General features: G+C 33.2%; 1 protein-coding gene and 2 non-coding genes across 3 annotated transcripts; 2 read left to right on the top strand and 1 right to left on the bottom strand.

Annotated features, from left to right (window-relative positions):
- Positions 1–216: 216 nt before the first annotated feature.
- Positions 217–323, top strand: LOC141663055 (small nucleolar RNA R71). The gene has a single exon (XR_012551141.1). It is a non-coding gene; the product is annotated as a small nucleolar RNA R71 (small nucleolar RNA).
- A 13,762-nt stretch (positions 324–14,085) lies between these two features.
- Positions 14,086–15,815, top strand: LOC141724428 (aquaporin PIP1-2-like). The gene is made up of 4 exons (XM_074526582.1): positions 14,086–14,502; positions 14,658–14,956; positions 15,061–15,201; positions 15,302–15,815. The coding sequence occupies exons 1-4, from the start codon at positions 14,172–14,174 to the stop codon at positions 15,392–15,394; spliced, it is 864 nt and encodes a 287-aa protein (XP_074382683.1). The 5' UTR covers positions 14,086–14,171; the 3' UTR covers positions 15,395–15,815.
- Positions 15,816–20,054: 4,239 nt separating this feature from the next.
- On the bottom strand, positions 20,055–20,161 carry LOC141662565 (small nucleolar RNA R71). Its single transcript, XR_012550674.1, has one exon. It is a non-coding gene; the product is annotated as a small nucleolar RNA R71 (small nucleolar RNA).
- Positions 20,162–21,446: the final 1,285 nt, after the last annotated feature.

Here is a 21,446-nt window from a genome sequence, read left to right as displayed (position 1 = left end):
GCAGTAGCTGCATCTACCTCTAGAAATCCTGCTATATTGCCTTGAGGTAGTGTCTGAGAAGGGTTCTGGTATTCATTAGCTACCATTAGTTCAATCAACTCATAAGCTTCATCGTAGCTCTTAGCCCATAAGGCTCCACCTGATGCTACATCAAGCATGGGTCTGGACTGTGCTCCCAAACCATTATAAAAGCAGTTGATAATCATCCAATCAGGCATCCCATGATGAGGACACTTCTTAAGCTTCTCCTTATAACGATCCCACGCTTCACATAAAGAATCTCCCGATTGCTGCGCAAATTGAGTAAGAGCGTTTCTGATAGTAGCTGTCTTTACCATAAAGAAGAATTTAGTAAGGAACTTTTAAGCAAGATCTTCCCAAGTAGTAATAGAGCCTGGTGGTAGAGAATGCAACCAACCTTTAGCTTTATTCCTTAGAGAGAATGGGAAAAGCCTCATCTTAACAGCATCTTCAGAAATGTTATTGAATTTAAAAGTGTCGTAGATCTCGATTAAATCTCTAATATGCATGTTGGGATATTCCGTTGGAGAACCCCCAAACTGGATTGAGTTTTGCATCATCTGAATCATGCTAGCCTTGATTTCAAAAGTATTATCCGTGATGGCTGGTCTGACAATGCTAGACTGAATAACATTGATCTTCGGTTGTGAATAATCCATCAAATCCTTCGGATTCGCTGCTGGTTCTCCTATTGCAATTACAACTTCTTTTTCAACTTTTTCAAAAACTTCTTCCTCCGCTTTATCTAGTGTTCTCTTGCGAGATCAAGAACGCGTTAGCATAAATGCTCTCTAGAGTACCTGAAATACCAACAAGCAAACAAGTAAGTAAAATATCTGAGTCAATGAACTTTAATGACCACTGATGTCAAGCACATAAACTAAAAATTAACACCGAGTCCCCGACAGTGGTGCCAAAAACTTGTTAGGATGAAAACATGCGCTAAAATTACACGCAAGTATACGCGTTCGCAAGTAATATAGAATTCTTTCTAGTTCGTTCACACAGAGACTGGTTTAGGTTAAGTTTAATTTATGCACTTATGAAACAATGATATGGCTATCTTTCAATGCTAAGATAAATAATAAATTGGGTTTTGATTAAACTAAGAGATTATACTAAATAGCATTAACTAAGAGAATTGAGGTTGAATTACTTATATGAGATAAACATGGGATTCTAACTTCATTACTACTTCATTCAAAGTCATTGTTCTTAAACTTAGCATGCAATGGTGATGACAACTAATCAGATAACACGAAACTAGTAAACGCCAACTTTCGTTGTACGAATACCCTACTACTAGACATCCACAAAAGAGATAGAAGCTGAATAGACACCAATTATATTGAGACCCTATATGTCTATAGAATTTGACAATATAAAGGTTTAATGAACAATTTATTTATCATGATTACATAGGGAAAATAAGATAGTTAGAATTACCTACGAATCATGCATAACAAATACACGAACCTATGCTAGCATGGCAAGTTCTAAATCTCTATATTTAGTGTCACTTCAATAGAGATTAACACACTATCTTATAAGTTCTCGACGCTTATAAGACGAACAAGCACAACCAATACTAGGATATCATACAATCACCACACACTAAGATATCGAAAAAAATTAACTATTAAAATCCATAAGTAAATCAGTTAGAACCCCACGATAATGAATAGTTCATAACCGAACTCACCATCACTGTGGGTTACGATGAAAGCATGGTAAATAAACTAAGTCTTTATAAACTGAATAATAACCAAAAGTACGTTAACAAGAGTATTAGGTTCAAAAATAAGAAAAAAAGCATCCAAGATTACAACTTAAGCAAAGAATCACAAGTAAAAACTAGTTCTTCTTCGCCTTTGTTGAATTTGTGCTATTAGGTCTTCTTCTTGTCTTCTCCTTGCTCTCTGTTATGAAAAACGTCTTTAAAAGGTCTTTATGTAGCATCTCATCCAATCAGGAATCCATAAAATTAGTCTTCCAATAGAATTAGGATTCTTCAAAATTGACCTAGCGTGGCTGCCCTGGGATCTGGCACGACCGCTCTGAGTATGGCGCTGCCGCTCCCAAGTATAGTGCGGTTGCACTGAGCTTCTGGAAAAACTGGAAATTTCTTCTTTTCTTGATTGCAACTGCTGGCTTCTTCCGCCCAATCAATTGAGGCTCCATCCTAACACTCTTCTAGCATGAAAATAATGTAAAACCATTCATGCTTCCGATTATGCCCTGAAATGCAAAACACTACAAAAACACATCAAAAATATAAACAACTTGAGTACAAAATACCAATTTGAGCCTTTATGAAGCGTTCTAAGTGGACATAAATGCCACTTAACAACAGACACCTTCAAATGCAAAATTTTGTCTCTTTGGGAGCTATTATGGGTGTTTTAAATATTCCACTTCCTACTTTTCCGGAAGCCGTTAGACCAAAAATTCCAAGTCCCCTACTTCTGCCTGCTACCAAGACTAAGGAGGAAATAGAAACTAGAATACAACAATCAGAAGAAGCTGGACGGAAAAATCCACCAACCTCACACTCTGGCCAAAGCTCTACTCAAGTTAAAATTTCTCAAAATGTCAGTAAAGACAGACTTCAAAAAGCTGCAGAAGGACCTTATCAATACAAAGAGTTCAATGAGCTACTCACTGTGCTGAGAGTCTCTCTTCATAACAACTACATCACCTACAAAAGAGCTTTGGGAAATAACATTAATTTTCTGAGAGTGGTGCTGGTGAAAAGGGGAACTTCTTGGAGAAAATAGTTTTTGTCAATGTCAATGATTGTGATTTGGATAGGTGTCTACATGTGTCTCTCTCAAATCTTCAATCTATGAGAGCATCTAATTTGGATGTCCTAATTGACAGGGTCAATCCAGTTGTTCCAGAGGATACTAATTTCTTAATAAACTCATAAATGATCATATAGTTGCTTTTCCTGAAGCCTATCTTCATCCAAGCAAAGGGGTAGCCTACATCTGTTCTCAAACCAAGAAATACAAGTATTTCACAATCCCCAAAAACTGTGTTAGGGGTAATCTCAGACTAATCATGACATTGGAAAATAGATCTAAAGTCCAAGAAGAATAAGACAGTTGAAGATGGGGAAGTGATAAGGATCTTGGGAAGATATCTACAAAATGCTGAAATCGTGTTGCCAACTACGCAATTCAATACCAAATATGATTTGGATGATGATGAGCAGAATAATGATGAACACAAATCTTCTGGCTCAAATTCAAGTCAATCTTCTAGGGCAACAGGTAGCAAGGTGCATGAGAAGAAGAAGGGAAGAAAAGAGAAGAAATAAGAGGCAGGGAAGAGTAGAAGAAGTGGTGAAGGGGAGTCAAAAAAATAGAATGTTCAAGAAATCAAAATTTCACAAATCAAACCTACTCAAACCTTCAAGCCAATCCTAACACCATCTCAACCAATCCTACCTCAAAGCCTAAATTCTTGTACAAACAAACTGCAAACACCTTACTCAAAATACCAATCAGATCTAGCTAAGTCATACTGAAGAAAATCACAAACCTACCTTCATTCAAGCCTACAACCAAAACTCACTTCAAGAATGTTGGAAGAAAACCAAGGAAAATGCAATCTGATGTTGGTGTCATCTGGAACTATTTCAATCAAGATGACTTTCTGCCTCTAAACATGAGCATAACAGATGATGACTATTTCCTATAATTATCTGCAGAAATTGTCAAAGTTTGTGTTATCTCTTTAGCAGAAGTCATAATCTACTATTTGGATGGCTCCTTCATTTTACTTAGCAGGGAGGTAATGGAAACATTTTCAACCATAGAATTGAAGAGGGTAATTAGCTTGATGAAAGACAAAGACACAAGTATAAGGACGTGGAAGGATGTGGTGTCTAAGAGGTTGAGAGAAAGAAATGAAAGACATGCAAGATTAAAGGCTGAAAAGGAGGAAAGGGATAGGAAATATGCTAAGGAGATAGAAATGTTTGAGCAAAGGTTTAATGAACTCAAGGCAAAGGGGCTGAGTAGAATTTCAAAAGATGGACATTTCCTGAACATTCAAATTGACATATATTCAAGATTCAGAGTAAATTATCTCAACAGCTACAAAATGGATGATTGGCTCAGACTAGTAGAAGCCTTAAGAGGGACATAAATAATTGAAGAACTACAAGTGCTACTAATCTCAAGGACCTCATTAGGAAATAACCAGGCTATGAGAAATTCACCTAATATTTGTAATATTTGAACTGATGTAATTACTCAATGTATAAATTTATATTTGTTAATTTGTCAATATTTTATGTAATTGATTTTAGCATAGGGTTAGACTTGTTATCAGGCATGAATTTATGATAAGCAATCTTCTAACAAATTGAGGGAGATTGTTGTACAAAACATGCTTATACAATAACAAGACTAAGTCACATTGACAACCCTGAGATTTAGTTGTTTGATTATCAATTTTGTATTCTGTATTGTATTTCTTGAGTCTGTAAATAGGTTAGAAGATTAGACTGGAGTATTTTTCAGTGAACAGATTCAAGCTAAGAAATAAACTTTGGAAAAAGATCTTGTTAGGAGGAAACACACACATATTCGAGATTCAATTATACCAATACGGAGTACACACACAACAATATATTTGGCGTGTAAAACCCACGTCCTAACTTGTATTATTAATTAAAATAATTATCAATAATACATTAATACATAACACCTCAACGGTGTCCCAAACTGATACTTGAGCCAACTAATGCTCAAGCATCTCTCACACGATACCTAAGATGACTACATCTCTTGAGCATACATCAAAATAATAACATCACTATGTATATATAGCCATCATAAACTTAGCCAACAAGACATACCTAATCTGATTATAATAATAATTGTTTACCCATACAATTATTACCCAATCCTATTATGATAATAATTATCAACACATACACTTATTAACCAATCTAATTATGTCTTGTATCACCAAGCCCATATCACATCTTGGGTTTGAACCCAACAATCCTCCCTTCAACCCAATACAATTTCACAACCGAATTAATGGTCACCTTGAAGCCATCAACGTCCGTTCGCCAATGCCTCCCCTCGAACAAGAATCTCTTCATCTCGTTCTTCCAACTTTTGAGAATCATTCAGACTCGTATAATGACCTCCAATAACTCCAAACTACCATTTTTCATCATAACGGTATATCAATCTACAAAATCATGTACATCAACCACGATTGCCTTCTTTCAGCATTGAGTCACTCGATCCTTGCTTTCACAATCCTTCGATCTCTTTTGAAGAACATCATGAGCATCATCCAAATTCTTCACCTGGTTGATCAACCATCAAACAATTGAAACTATTGCAATGATCCCGTCCATATTCCACCTCGAGTCCGAACGAATTGATCCACGGTGCAAGTCAACCGCCATACCGCACGTAACTTTGTCAGCAAATCCATCAACGTACTCCACCATACCAATTGAACCTCGAACGTTCCTCCAACCCAATTCATCACGAACCTCGAACCTCGACTATGATATCACTTGTTAGGAGGAAACACACATATATTTGAGATTCAATTATATCAATACAGAGTACACACACAATAATATATCACATATTGGGTTTAAACCCAACAGATCAAGCCCTGATCATGCCTCAGAGAAAAGTGCAGAAGCTTGGAGTTTAATAAAACAATCCTATGAAAAATGTTCTAAGTCAAGATATCGACAAGTCACAGATCAAGTTATATCGAGAAGTCATTTGAGAACTCCATAATAGCTTATTGAGAAGTCCAGAATAGCTTATCGAGAAGTCTCAAAGATATCAACAAGTCAAATGAAGATGTAGAGAACTGGATACATCGACAAGTTATTTCTGCATGTAGAGAACTCAGAGATATCGATAAGTCAAATGAAGATATGAAGAATTGCAGATATCGACAAATTAATATCTCATATAGAGATCTCAGAGATATTGACAAGTCAAAATGTATATATAGAGATCTTAGAGATATCGACAAGTCTTTTCTACATGTAGAGATCTCAGACATATCGACAAGTCATTATAAATGCAAGAATTCATAGATCTCGATAAGTCAGTTATACCTATAGAGAACTCAGAGATCTCGATAAGTCATTATACTTATCGAGATGTCATTTCTCTATAGAACAAACTGGAGATCTTGATATATCTCTCAAAGTACAGAATGCAGACAAGTTAAATATTCAAGATTATCAGTCAACAAATGATTTATCAACTAGATCAAAAAGTCTACAAAGTAGCTGGAAGAATACAAGATCAAGGGCTAAGATTAACTGGACAAAGGATGGTCATAGACCTTCAAGATACTGCAAAGATTTACCAAGCTAGAAATGGAAATCGAAAAAGGTTTCTTTAGAAAGTAGTTTAATACATTTTTGTGCAAGTCTTGTAAACCTGTGCTGCTAGTCTATAAAGCATGCACTGGTCCTTAGTTTAGTAGTAAAAAATAGATTCACATTTTCTTATATTCTCTCATGGAAGAAGCTGAGTTCTTATATTTTTAAGAACATATAATTTGTAGCAAAACAAACTTAATTAAAACAAATTAAGTGAATTTTGAAATATTGTGTTTATTGATTTATTGTTGTAAACACTTTACCTCTACAAATATAAACTGCTTTGTTCACCAACAATCAAAACAAGTTTAAAAAGGCTAAAAATCCAAGAAACACATTCACCCCTCTCCGTGTTGCACTTAATATCTTTCAAAATAGGATAATTTACTCACTATATCAAATAGTGATATGATTATTTACCCGAATAATAATCCTGGGATTAAAATCCCACGAAACATACATGAATTTAAAGAACAAGCTATCTAGCATATAAAAATATATGACTATTTTACGAAATATTCCCACGGACACTCAGTAATGATGATTAAATCTTTAAATTGAGGTTAGGAATGGAGGTAAAGTGGCGATAACAAGCAACATTTAATGTATAAACTAAAGGATATTAGTGATGTAGGTAAATTATATATTATAAAATTTTACTATTTTCAAAATTTAAAGAATTGAGGGAGGACATAAATAAAATAAAAGTATAAAATAATTTATGGGAAAAAAAGAATTTTAGATAGGTTCATAGAAAATCCAATTGTAATTTGTGATGTTATAGAAAAGAGATATACACACCCAAGACCTTTTATTACAGACTTACCAGCCCTATAAAATTATATCTTCCGCATAACTTTCGTCCCTACCATAAATTACCCTTTTACTATTCAAATATTTGTATGATATCTTACCACAAATGAGATCGAGACACAACCTTTAAAGCTAGTAATACAACGGTTGTTATGATCGAAAACTGAAACGGTAACTGTCGGTTTAGTTTTGTTTAAAAATTTTGGTCCATTAAAATCGGATCGATTTCGGATTTAAGACTGCATATAAAATTAATAAAATAAATATGACTCAATTAAAGAAAAGAAACATTTTTTATCCTTAGTATAAAACTCTAACGTGTTAACGAGTTTTATAAAGTTTCAGGCATGTAACACAAAATAATGATCAAATAATGGGAATGTTGTGCAAGCAGGTTACACAAGAATGAATCGAGCCTTCATTTATATATTAGTTTAGAAAGAAAAAAACCTGAGGAGGAATACAGGGATTCGGATAATTCAGTTCAAAAAAATCCTTTTACTGATTGGACAACAGGAACAACAAGGAAAAAGCAATAAAGAAGCTAATTGAAATGAAAATGTTTCAACCTTGTATTAATAAAATACGAGTACTTAATAATTTAAAATTATATATAATAAATATAATTTATTATTTTATTTATATATTTTAAATAATCAGTTCGAATCGGGTTTTTGGGGTTTAGTTTCTACTTATAACCGAAACCTGAGAATCAGTTTTTGTGTTTAGTTTTTTGTTTCCGAATTGGTTTTTTATTGTTCGGGGTTTAACGGTTTCAGATTCGGATTTTTTTGATTTTTCGTTCACCCCAATATTTATATATATATATATCAATATTTTGTAAGTAGAATCTTTTAATATGTTGGTTGTTGGTTGTACATTTATTTGGTAAAGAAATAACATCTTTTAGATCTTAAAATTAATAAATAAATAAATAAGAACCGTAAGATATAATAATTTAAAAATATTCATTTATTTTAATATATAATCTATAGACAAAAATTCAGGGTTCGCAAACCCTCAACAATATATTTTAATTAAAGATTTTAGTTATTTATTTTCTAAACTACAGCCATAAGTTTAATGTTTGAGTTCCGGCAGTCACATATTATAGTTAAACTCTATATTATCAAATTTCGAGATATAAGGAAAGGATTATAACTCAAAATAAAAAAAATATTTATTATTTTTATATTTTATGATTTTGTACACTTTGTTTTCCTATTGATAAAAAGATTATGCTATCAATGCATCACACGCGTTTATGTTATTATACAATTATTATAAACAGAACTCCCACTATTTGTTTATTAATTTTTGGTACACGAAATAATGATCGTAAGATTTCAAATTATATAAATCATGGATTTAATATTAAAACAGTATTATTTATATTACTACCTAACCTAAGGGTTTAATTATCATCAACAATGTATATTAATATCTTCTATATAAAATATGAGAACAAGGGTATAATATTCATAAGATTAAAAAGTCTCATTGAAAAAACTAAAATACCTCTATTTTTATTATTTATATAAAAGATGTGATTTGTGGAAATCGAACACGAGATATTTCATTCACCTATAGGACCTCATACCACTACACCATATTGTCGCATGTGTTTTTTATCATACACATAATATGTAAGTGTACTAAATTAATAGTTTATTTAACATTAAGGATAGTTACTTGAATTCTGAATAAGCAATCACAAAGGATGATCGGTCATAAGCCGCCCTCTAATTCCCTTCGTTCACTCGGGCCTCCAACGCCTATAAATAAAAGCTTCTTTCAGTCTCTATTAGGCACAAAGTGATCCACGTTTCACACGGCGCACAATTCCATGGATAGTTTCATTTGACATCGTGATGGAGGACATAGCTTACGATCAATTAAATGTGTTAAGCCATCCATATTGTACTTTACCGTTTGTCAGGCTAACGCTTACCTTCCCGCTCTCAGCCAAAGCCGCCTCCCTTTATAGTGAGACTCCTCCAGTTATTCTCCAAAAGGGGACAACAAACGAAGCCAAAAAAATACTTACTTGAATATTTGTAAATTTAATTGTGAAGAATTGAATTCCAGATTTAATATTGGGCATACTACATACATGGATTATTATTTTATTTATTTATCATTTTTTAGTTTAAAAATATATCTCATATATTTTTAACATATTTTTTATTATAAAAAGTAAATTAAAATGTACATATATAATTTTTTTAAAAAAATATTGAAAATAGATTTGCTTATATATACATGATCTCTATTGGTATTACATATTTAAATAAGTTCGAATAATAATGAGTCAATGTATTTTAGATTATTTCGAATTTGAAATCAGAACTTGGCCTATTACTCAAAAAATACTGGATATTTTACTACATGACTTGGCCGAAAAATCTCGTCACATTTTACGTGAAATTTTTTAATATCTTACCAATAATGTGAAATTTTTTAATATCTTATATTAATATAAATTAATGTGTTTGATATCTTTATATGATCAAGTCAATTGATTACTTGTAATAAAATTACTAACTTCACTAGTAGCGCATTTTTATTTTTGGGATTTGTTCCGATTTTAAAAATATTCAAAATTTGATATGAGATTTCACGAGATTTGTTAAAACTACGATGATATATTATATCAATTTATTTTTCATTTTTCACTTTAAAAAACTAGCTTTTTAAAAAGAATTCTTTTAAATAAGCAATATTTATTGATCAAGATAATATTTTACAAATATTTTGAATTATTTTAATATTTTAAATTTTTTAAATAAAATTTATATCTATACTATATTGTAGCATTTGATTTAATGCATTTTCTACTATTTATAGTAAAAATATACATTATTCAATAATTTGAAGAAATTAACCGGTTAAACTGATATTTATAAAATTTTATCGAATTGAAAAATTTTTAATTTTAGGAGAATAGTATACAATGTTATCAAATTATTATATGAAGAAATATTATAGTCGTAATGAAAGAAACTTAAAAACGGTTTAAATAACGATATAATTACAGTATTTCCTTCGAATTCTTGAAAAAAAATCATGAATATCAATAATAAGTCTTTACAATATATAATTTATTTTTATGTTACAACCATGATTGATACTCGGTTGCGTAAAAAATAGATATGGATTGTTTGTCAGTGATAATGTGAATATCATATATAAATTATTGTAATTTATTTATCACATAATTTTAATTTTTAAATAATTACAAATGCATGTTATTTAAGTAATCAATTGCCTCGCTAGATATTAATAATGATTATACATATACATAAATCAGATATTTAGTATATAAATAATAGAAACCATCGTAATTTACTAAGAAATGTAACATACGATAATTTACATGTCGACACACACACATACAACTTAATCGTACTTTGTTAACAGTAGTGTAAATAAAAAACTAACATTTTTCCATACATACATACGTTGAATTTCAAAAACAGACATTTTGCATTAAAATCAACTTTTATATCAATAAAGTGTAAATTTTACATTATTGTATATTATGATTGCATGTCATTCTGACTTTAGTTATGCATTTTTTAATCTTTTTAAATTGAGTAAATTAATTATAATTTAATAGTGAACTCCGTAATAATATAAACCAGTACATATAGTTTATTTAAATAAAATTCAAAATTTTTGATCAACTATGTATTCAACATATGTGTTAATTTTTAGATTTTTATTTGTAAGCATAATAAAGACATTCTACTGATTAAGTTTAATCATTTTGTTTTAAACGTACACTGACTGCCTTTTTATATTTATTCATTAAATATAAATTATACAACACAAACAAGAATATATATATATATATATATATATATATTCTTAATTACCTATATTAGAAATGTTGTGTAATTTGGTAATGTCTTGTATGAAAATAATACACATGTTAAATTGTACAACATTTATAAATAAAAAATAACTAAGAACCTTATAATTGCATGATGTATAAAAAAACTCTTCAAAATGACCCATGCCTCGCACGGGTTATTATGCTAGTTATTTTATTATATAGATAAAAGTAAATGTATATAATTTTAAAACATCATCAACTTAAATTATTAAATTTAATATTTTATTTTCTTATTAATAAAGAAAAAGATAAAAAAAGATAAAAAAATATGAAAAATAACGATTTTCTAATATGTTCGCAAGTGCACACAATATGCACTAATTTCCATGAATTTTGATTGGTTTTCTAATCTTAAATATTAATGGAGCCCATGCATTTATAACAATTATATAAACTCACAAAACTTAGTAATTAGTTTTTTTATGCTTGCAAAACTTATGGTGTGTATTTAATTGAGATTTAAAAAAATTGATTATAACCCATGAATTTTAAAAAAAATCGTTGATTTTAATTTCTCGTGAATTTTGACGGAGTTGATAAAAAATCTTGTAGAGTCTTGATCATTTTGTGTAGTTTTTTTAAAAATCCTTTGAAATCTAATATATTTTGATGAAATTTCAAAAAATTAAAAATGTACTAGCAAATTCGTCAAAATCCACCAATGTTTCAAATACAACAAAATCCATGAATTTTTTGAATACCATCATATTTTAATGGAGTTTTTAGAATTAAAATTGAATACCCCAAACTTTTGATAGATTTTTTTACATCCAGATTGAATACACTCGGGTTTTAATGGACTTTTTACAATGTAAATTGAATACATTCATATATTAAATTATTTTTTTAAAATCCAAATTGGATACCCATAAACTTTAAAAATCCTTAAAAATTTTGATGGAATTGCGCACACATTAAAACAATCTTAAACAATTCTTGCATGCGAGATACAAGTTACTAAATTCCAAATTTTAATATACTTATTTAGGGGTGATCGCGGTGCGGGCGGTGCGGTTTTTTGAGTGCGGTTTGATCAAATTTCCAAATCACACCAGCATCGTGTAACCTCAAAAACCGGATAAACCACACCATGAAAATGTTGTGTGGTGCGGTTTATGTAGTTTTTTTATTCAAAAAAATTAATATTTACATACAGATATAATAAAAATTTAGCTAATAAAGAAGCTAAAAATAATTTGTTTTTACTAAAAATAAAAATACGTCGGTAATTTGTAATATGTAAGATAACATTTAGAACACAAAATTATAATAAACAGGTAAATGGTGAATATTATCCTATTGGTCACGTGTTCGAATCTCACGTTAGGATAATTTATGATTATGGCTCCTAAACCAGAGTTTATCGCTTAAGTGCAGTTTATTTTAGTTCCCGTGATTTGCGATTTGCAGGCTATTGCGTGCGCTCGTGGTTACGTAGTGCGCACCCGAAGGGTAGCGGCTGCGGGTTTTCTACGATAAAAAAATGAATCTATAATATATAAATATATCTATATATACATTATATATATACTATAAATATAGAGATTTTTACTCCAATACAAACTAAATTAAAATGCAAACTACAAACTACACCATCCCCACACAACTCCACCTTATTCCCTCTATTTTTAATTGAATTTTTCCCGTTAATTGGTGAACTCTTTTAAAAATCTAATTTCACTGTATTTTTCTATATCCTCCAACAATCACTATAAATACCATATTTGATATATTTCAGTGATAAATAAGTAAATTATATCTACGAGAATCACTAAATCTACTGTTTTCTAAAATAGTACTGATTTCAGCTTAGTGATTCAGTTAAGCATAACTACTGATTTCTCGTCAAAATATAGCAAATATGCTATGCAAATTAATGAGTGGGAGATGGAGAAAAATATGGTAAAATTATTTTTTTTAGAAAGTTAATCTATTAACGGGAAGAGTCAAATTAAAAGCGAATGGGAAAATAAATACATGGTCACATAATGCACGTGGAAGAGAGAGAAAGGGATTAAATATGTGGCTCTTATTGATTTGTAGTTTGTATTATAATATTAGTTTGTATTTAAACACTTGCATATATATATATATATATATATATATATATATATATATATATATATATATAGGGAGCTACTACAATAGAAACCAATTTAAAATGGAAACTAGAAATCAAATAATTTTTTTTAAAACTAATTCGATATATAACACATATGGTATGCAAATCGATCGTTGAGAGATGTAGAAAAATACAGTGAAATCAGATTTTTAAAAAAAACTTACGATTTGACGGGAAAAATCAAATTAAAAAAGCTGAAATTGGGCGTGGGAGGGTGCAGAGTAGTTGGGTGTGGTGATTTAGGGGGACCATTAGATTAGGTAGATCTAATGGCTTAGATTAGTTCCTAATTTCTATTTTAATTTTTGTATTTGATCATTCTCATATATATATATATATATATATTGCGGTGCAGTTTGAACCGCAATGTTAAAAATGTCAAATAACGCGGTTTGTCAAAAATTTAAACCATAACCGCACCACAGAAAATTAAAAATCGCATTTTGCGGGGTGGTGTGGGATGGTGTGAACGATTTTTAAGATTTGTGTGGTTTGATGATCGCACCCGTGTACTTATCCGTTTGTTGCTAGCCACGTGGGCCAATCAAGTCATTCTTCCTACTATCTAAGCTCCATGGCCCACAAACATCATCATTTCTATTAGTTTTTTAGGGGCGGTTTCGCCACCTCATCCGCAACTATTTAATAATTGCAAACGCCAAAACCAGCCTATCAACGTCCTTTTCAATTACTAAAGCACTGCTGTTTTTTATGTACATATTCAATGGGGTCGGTAACCTCCCCTTTAGATAACGGACATTGACAACGCAACATCAGGACCCACTCAAACCCTGTGCTTACTCCGGCCATTACAACAGCATGTGTTTAAATACAACACATGTCTACAAATTATTACAACTCACCGAAACAAATTTACAGTACAACATTTGGTTAAGAGTTGAAGAAGTGTAGTAGTGTGAGAGAAAAGAATGGAGGGCAAGGAAGAAGATGTGAAGCTAGGAGCTAACAAGTTCAACGAGAGGCAGCCGATTGGAACAGCAGCTCAGAGCCAAGATAAGGATTACAAGGAGCCACCTCCGTCGCCGTTGTTCGAGGCATCTGAGCTCAGCTCCTGGTCTTTTTACAGAGCTGGTATAGCCGAGTTTATTGCAACTTTTCTGTTTTTGTACATCACTGTTTTGACTGTCATGGGCGTCTCCAAGGCTCCCAATAAGTGCGCTTCCGTTGGTATTCAAGGCATTGCATGGGCTTTTGGTGGCATGATCTTTGCCCTTGTTTACTGCACTGCTGGCATATCAGGTATAATCTTGATTTTTCTTTATTTATTGCGGTTGTTGGCATTTCTCGTAAACAACCACCTATTAATACCGGTGCCCTCTTGGTTTATCGGCACCACCGTCATTCCCCTTACAGGATGTGCAGACAAAAATAGTAATATCTATTGATTAATGTAGGTGGGCACATTAATCCCGCGGTGACATTTGGCTTGTTTCTGGGGAGAAAGTTGACATTGACTAGGGCTGTGTACTACATGGTGATGCAATGTTTGGGAGCCATCTGTGGGGCTGGAGTGGTAAAAGGGTTTGAGGGAAAGCGAGTTTTTACTGATAAAGGCGGCGGTGCTAATGTTGTTGCTCATGGCTACACCAAGGGTGATGGTCTTGGTGCTGAGATTGTCGGAACTTTTGTGCTTGTTTACACCGTATTCTCTGCCACTGATGCCAAGCGCAGCGCCAGAGATTCTCATGTCCCTGTAAGTCTAATTCGAGTCTCAAATTATGTGTCACTGATCATAGGACACAACTTTTTTCCTTAAAAGCTTTGTGAGGGTGACTTATTTTTGTTGTATATGATTAGATTTTGGCACCTTTACCAATTGGCTTCGCGGTGTTCTTGGTACACTTGGCCACTATTCCCATAACTGGAACCGGAATTAATCCTGCTAGGAGTTTGGGTGCTGCCATCGTCTTCAACCAGGACCAAGCGTGGCACGACCATGTAAGAATCTGATTACTACAATTTTTAAATAAACGGAACTATGTTTTGTAAGCTTAGTATTAGTTAATCTAATAGATTAAATATGTTATTATGGTGACAGTGGATCTACTGGGTAGGACCATTTATCGGAGCAGCACTAGCAGCATTGTACCACGTAGTCGTGATTAGAGCAATTCCATTCAAGTCCAAGTGAATCAATTACTACAGGGATGCACCTAAATTAAGCTGGATCATGAGTCTATCTAGTGTTTTTCTGTTTATGTATTTATGTTTGTATCTATCTGGAAGTTAATTGTTAGTGTGGGGATCCAGGCCAACGAAGAAACTACGGAAAAATTGATGTGCATGTTATGTTTTTCTAATGGTGCCCTCTGGTCATGTTCATTCAAGGCCGGGATAACAGAAGATATTGATGATATGAATATGATGTTCCTGGGACCAAACTCAGGGATAAGATGAAAGATAAAAGACTGGACTCGAAGTTGTCATAATCATTAATGTAGTTTTTGTGTGGGTGGATATTGCAAGCAAGAATGTAATTAGAAATAATGCAACCTATTTTATTCATACCCTTAACTGCTATTCATTTCTTTATCTTATCATGACTTCTGTTATATGTTTTGTAATGACGTTTGGCTCATCTTAATTTACAACTTGTAAAATGCCAGCCTATTGTGAGCTACGACTTATAAAATGCCAGACTATTATAGTTTCCTGGCCGGTCAGTCTAATAAACGGGTTAATTATCTAGTTGGTCACCGAAGTCGATTTAATGTATTAAATGAGTTACTAAATTTAAAATAAATTCAAAATAATATCAAGATAGTCGCTCAAGTTAGCGATTCATATACTCTGTCAACTTTTCTCAATATTTAACGACAGAAAATATTGATGTGTTAAATTTTAAGGAGCATTTATCTAACGAGAAATTTAGAGATATTAGTAGTCATGAATCCAGTTTGTAAGTTGATGAACGGAGACCGATTGATTCCGTCAAATATTAAGGAAAATTGACGAATTGAATTGTACTCTTCACTGACTTCAATGACTAGTTTGATATTGTTTTTAATTCAGTGACCAACTTAAAATATTAAGCCGACTTCAGTGACCGACTAGATAATTAACCGGGGTCTTATAAAAAAACTAGTTTATAGTTCATGTCATGCGTGTTTCTCTAAAGTTTACTTGTTTTATTTTTTTAAAATTTATTTTTTATAATTTTTTAATATACATATATATTATTACTTTTTATATTGTTACAATATTATTTTTATTTTCAATGATTTGTTGCGGTATTGTAATAACAAATATGTAGATATAGAGAAATATAGGCATGTTGAATTGAATTACTTTTCGTCGATGTATAAGTGTTGTGCAAAACATGTCATAATATAACACGACTAAGTCACATTGACAATCTTAAGAATCAGTTGACTTGTAATAGTTTGTGTAATTTGTAAATGTATTATTTGAGTCTGTAAAAATGATTAGAAGATTAGATTGGAATATTTTTCTATGAAAAACAATCAAGATAAGAAATAAATCTCTGGAAGAAAATCAAGCTTGATCATATCTCGGAATGAAGATACATAGCTTGTAAAAAATTAATGTTGTAGATTGAAAAATATTTTAAGTCGGATATCGAGAAGTCACAAATTAAGAAATATCGAGAAGTCATATTGAGAACTGTTTAAGCCTGTAGAGAAGTCATATCGAGAACTGTTCAAGCCTACAGAGAAGTCATATCGAGATGGAAGATACATAGAAGTCTCTACAAGCTACAGAGATCTCTATAGCGAAGTCACACGGCGATGTGGAGATATCGACAAGTCTTTTCATACTGCAATGTAGAGATATCTACAAGTCTCTTCATACCGCGATATAGAGATATTGACAAGTCTTTTTATACAGCAATGTGGAGATATCGATAAGTCTTTCATACCGCAATATAGACGTATCTGTAAAAGGCTTTTGTACTTAGAAGATCTTGATAACAATTTTATTTACAGAATGCAACTATCATAAAGATTCCAAATTACCAGTCAACAAACCATTTTATCATTAAAATAAAAAGTCTACAAATGCATCTTGAAGAGTGCAAAGGTCAAGGGTTAAAATGAACTAGATAAAGGAGTGTAGCAGCTCTAGAAGATTGTCTTTCAGATTTATAGCACTTAGAATAGAAATAGACTAAAGACCTTTAAAAAATTGTATTAGTCTATTTTAGTGTTATTCTTATAAACTGTGCATGTTGTTCTATAAAGCATAACACATGTCCTTTCTCTAGATGTAACAAAACACTTAACTTGATTTATTGAAAATAAAATGTTTTTGAGAAAAATCGAGAAACACACATTCACCCCCTGTGTGCATTCTATACATAACAATATGATATAGCTACGTATAGTAGATTATCGAATCGTATTATATTTATGGTTTATATCATATTTAGTGTTTAATATTAAAAGAACAATATAAGTTTTTTATATTTATGATTAATTGAACCTCTAATCATATTCAATCTAGGATTGTATTAGGACATTGTTATTGAATTCTAGTGTTTGAATAATAGTAGAATTGTTTGAATATGCCTTGAATCTGGTTTTAGAGGGTTATCTGTTTTGGACCTATTTTCTGGGCTTTTTTGTAGCCGCCTAGAGAGTAATATATAAACCCTTTAGGGCATAATCTAAATATATATTCTGTAATATGTATCGGCATAACTGATAAGTGGCATTTTATACCACTTAGAACGTCTTAAAATAGTTTAAATTGGTGTCTTGAAATCAAGTATTTTGTGTATTTGATGCGTTTTTCTAGTGTTTATGCATTTCAGGGTATTAGTTGCATTTCGGAGGAGGAATCATCAGGAATAAGCCTTGGCATGTGTTCACCATTGAGAGAGGAAAAGAACGGGCAGATTACGGTTAAGAAACGGAGCAAACCTGGAATTTTTCTAGTAGGGTCCTGCGCGCCCGCGCAGCAATGCTGAGCGGCCGTGCAGCAGCCTTGCGCGCCCGCGCAGAAATGCTGAGCGGCCGCGCAGGGTCGGGGAAAAAGATATATTATTTTAGACTTCTACTTCTGTTTGACTTCCACTTCTATGTAATCTGAGTTTTATGGGACTATTATATAGGTAGATTTGAGACGTTTTTCACAGAGTATTAAGAGGAGATTATGTTTTAGATTGTGTTTTTGTAAGAAGCGAAGGAGATAAGGAAGAAGAGCGATTTAGCACACAGCAACGAAGGGGAAGCATATATTCTTGTGATTCTTGTTTCATTGTAACGTTGGATGCTAGTTTTCTTGCTTTGACTTATTTACTCTTGTGACGTACTCTGTTTTAATATAATCAGTTTAGTTATTATTTTCTTGTGTTTGTTTATCATGATTTCATATGAACCCATGATGGTGATAAGTTCTATTATGGGCTAATCGTGATCATGGGGTTGCAACGGATTTATTATGGAATTCTTTAGTTATTTTTTTAATACTTTAGTATGTGATGATTGCATGATATCTAGTATTGGTTGTGCGTATTCGTCTTATGTGCGTCGCGAACATATAAGATAGGGTGTTAATCTCTTGTGAAGCGACGGTGGATCTTGAGATTTAGAACTTGCCATGCTAGCATAGGTTCATGTACGTTGTGCATGATTAGTGGGTAATTCTAACAGTTTTATTTGCCCTATGTAATCAAAAAGGAATAACTTGTGCTTAAATCGTTGTGTTGTCAATTTCTGTAGACATATAGGAACTCAACATAATTGATGACTATTCAACTTCTATCTTAATTGTGGATGTTTGGTAGAATGGTATTAGTACAATGAAAGTTGGCTTTTATCAGTTTTGTGTTATTCGATTAATATCATCACTGTCACATGCTAAAGGTAATAACTATGGCTATAGAAGGAAGTAATAATGAAGTTGTGATCTCATGAGTGTTTTATTATTGATAAATTGAAGTGTTAGTTAAGTGGTTAATTAAGTAGTTAATTATAGTTAATATTTAATCAACAATTTTAAGTGTTATTATCTTAACATTGAGAAGTAATCATACATTGGTGAGTGAGTTAAATTAGACAATAAATTAGTCTGAGTCTCTAAGGGAACAAACTAGAAAGTATTCTATATTACTTGCGAACGCGTATACTTGCGTGAATATTAGTGCGTGATTTCGCCCTAACAAATTTTTAGCGCCGCTGCCGGGACTCGGCGTATTTGTTTAGTTTATGTACTTACCATCATTGGTCATTAGGACTCAGTGATTAGGACGTAGTAGTTAATTACTCTTTTCGGTTGTGTTTCAGGTACTTTAGCAAACGTTTATGCAAACTCGTTCTCGTGCTCGCAAGAGGACCTTAGATACAGCTGAGGAGAAAGACGAAGTTCTTGATACACCGGAGAAGTTAGATTTTGAAGATTCGGATTCAGGAACTGAGCAGAAAGAACCAGTAAACATGGGAGATCGTATTGTTCAAGCTGATCCAGCTCTTATGGATTTTTCTCGGCCTAAAATTGATGACATTCAGTCAAGCATCCTTCATCCGGCTATTCAAGCTAACACCTTTGAAATCAAGCCGGGCACTATTCAGATGGTGCAGAATTCTGTTTCTTTTGGAGGAGCGGCGACTGAAGACCCCAACATGCACATAAGGAATTTTGTCGAGATCTGCAGCACTTTTAAGTATAATGGCGTGACTGATGAGGCTATCAAGTTGAGGCTCTTCCCATTCTCACTGAGGGATAAGGCTAAAGACTGGTTACATTCTGAACCAGCTGGGTCCATCACTACGTGGCAAGATCTTGCGCAAAAGTTTCTGGTGAAGTTTTATCCAATGGCAAAGACTGCTGCTATGAGGAGTGCTCTTACTCAGTTTGCGCAGCAACCTACAGAATCTATGTGCGAGGCTTGGGAACGCTACAAGGAAATGTTGAGAAAATGTCCACATCATGGAATGCCGGATTGGATGGTAATCACTGGTTTTTATAATGGTTTGGGGGCCCAATCTCGGCCCATGCTCGATGCAGCAGCTGGAGGCGCCTTATGGTCTAAAAGCTATACTGAGGCGTACAATCTTATCGAGACGATGGCTGCAAATGAGCATCAGAACCCCACTCAGAGGATGACATCAGGCAAGGTAGCAGGTATTCTGGAAGTTGATGCAGCCACCGCTATTGCAGCCCAGCTCCAAGCGCTATCAATGAAGGTTGATTCTTTGGCTACGTATGGAGTTAATCAAATAGCTATGGTTTGTGAGCTTTGTGCAGGTTCTCATGCTACGGATCAGTGTTCTCTTGTCAACGAATCTGTTCAGTATGTGAATAATTATCAGCGACAACAGCAGCCTGTGCCAGCGACCTATCATCCTAACAACAGAAATCATCCAAATTTCAGCTGGGGGAATAATCAAAATGCTATTCAGCCAACATATCAGCAAGGAGTAAGTAAACAGTTTAACCCACCTGGATTCCAGCAACCACAGCAGTATACTACAAGGCAATCATATCCTCAACAGGGAAGTGCAGCTGCACCTACTAGTGCTGATTTTGAGGAACTTAAGCTGTTGTGCAAGAGTCAGGCGGTTTCTATCAAGACCTTGGAAAATCAAATCGGTCAATTAGCCAATGCAGTGCTCAATCGTCAACCTGGCACTCTTCCTAGTGACACGGAAGTACCAGGCAGGAAGGAAGCTAAAGAGCAAGTCAAGGCTATTACCTTAAGGTCTGGAAAAGTAGCTGATGCTGAAAAGGCAAAAGAAGTCGAAGCTGAAGTTAGAGATGAAGAATCTAAGCAAAAGGAGAAAGCGGCGGAACCAAGGAAGACTACTGTTGAACACACTCTGCCTGAGGCTAATACAGGGGAGAAACAGCTCTATCCTCCACCACCTTTTCCTAAGAGATTGCAGCAACAAAAGCTGGATAGACAGTTCGGGAAGTTTCTGGAGGTGTTCAAGAAACTTCACATCAATATACCTTTCGCTGAGGCTCTGGAACAAATGCCTAGTTATGCGAAGTTTATGAAGACTATTCTTTCAAGGAAGGTGAAACTGGATGACCTTGAAACCGTTGCTCTCACGGAAGAATGCAGCGCGGTTCTGCAACAAAAGTTACCACCAAAACTGAAAGATCCAGGAAGCTTCACCATTCCTTGCACCATTGGCAATCTAACTTTTGACAAGTGCCTTTGTGATTTGGGAGCAAGCATTAATCTGATGCCCTTGTCGATCTTTAAAAAGCTGGAT

Source organism: Apium graveolens, chromosome 5 (genome assembly GCF_009905375.1).
Source record: "Apium graveolens cultivar Ventura chromosome 5, ASM990537v1, whole genome shotgun sequence".
Classification (NCBI taxonomy): domain Eukaryota; kingdom Viridiplantae; phylum Streptophyta; class Magnoliopsida; order Apiales; family Apiaceae; genus Apium; species Apium graveolens.
The sequence above is the reverse complement of the archived record's forward strand: the minus strand, read 5'-3'. Positions and strand labels throughout refer to the sequence as shown.

Bases quoted from the DNA above. Each gene is read 5' to 3' on its own strand.
- LOC141724428 (XM_074526582.1), top strand. From the start codon at position 14,172: ATGGAGGGCAAGGAAGAAGATGTGAAGCTAGGAGCTAACAAGTTCAAC. The intron at 14,503-14,657 runs GTATAATCTTGA...TGATTAATGTAG, and splicing joins CTGCACTGCTGGCATATCAG to GTGGGCACATTAATCCCGCG. The intron at 15,202-15,301 runs GTAAGAATCTGA...TTATGGTGACAG, and splicing joins ACCAAGCGTGGCACGACCAT to TGGATCTACTGGGTAGGACC.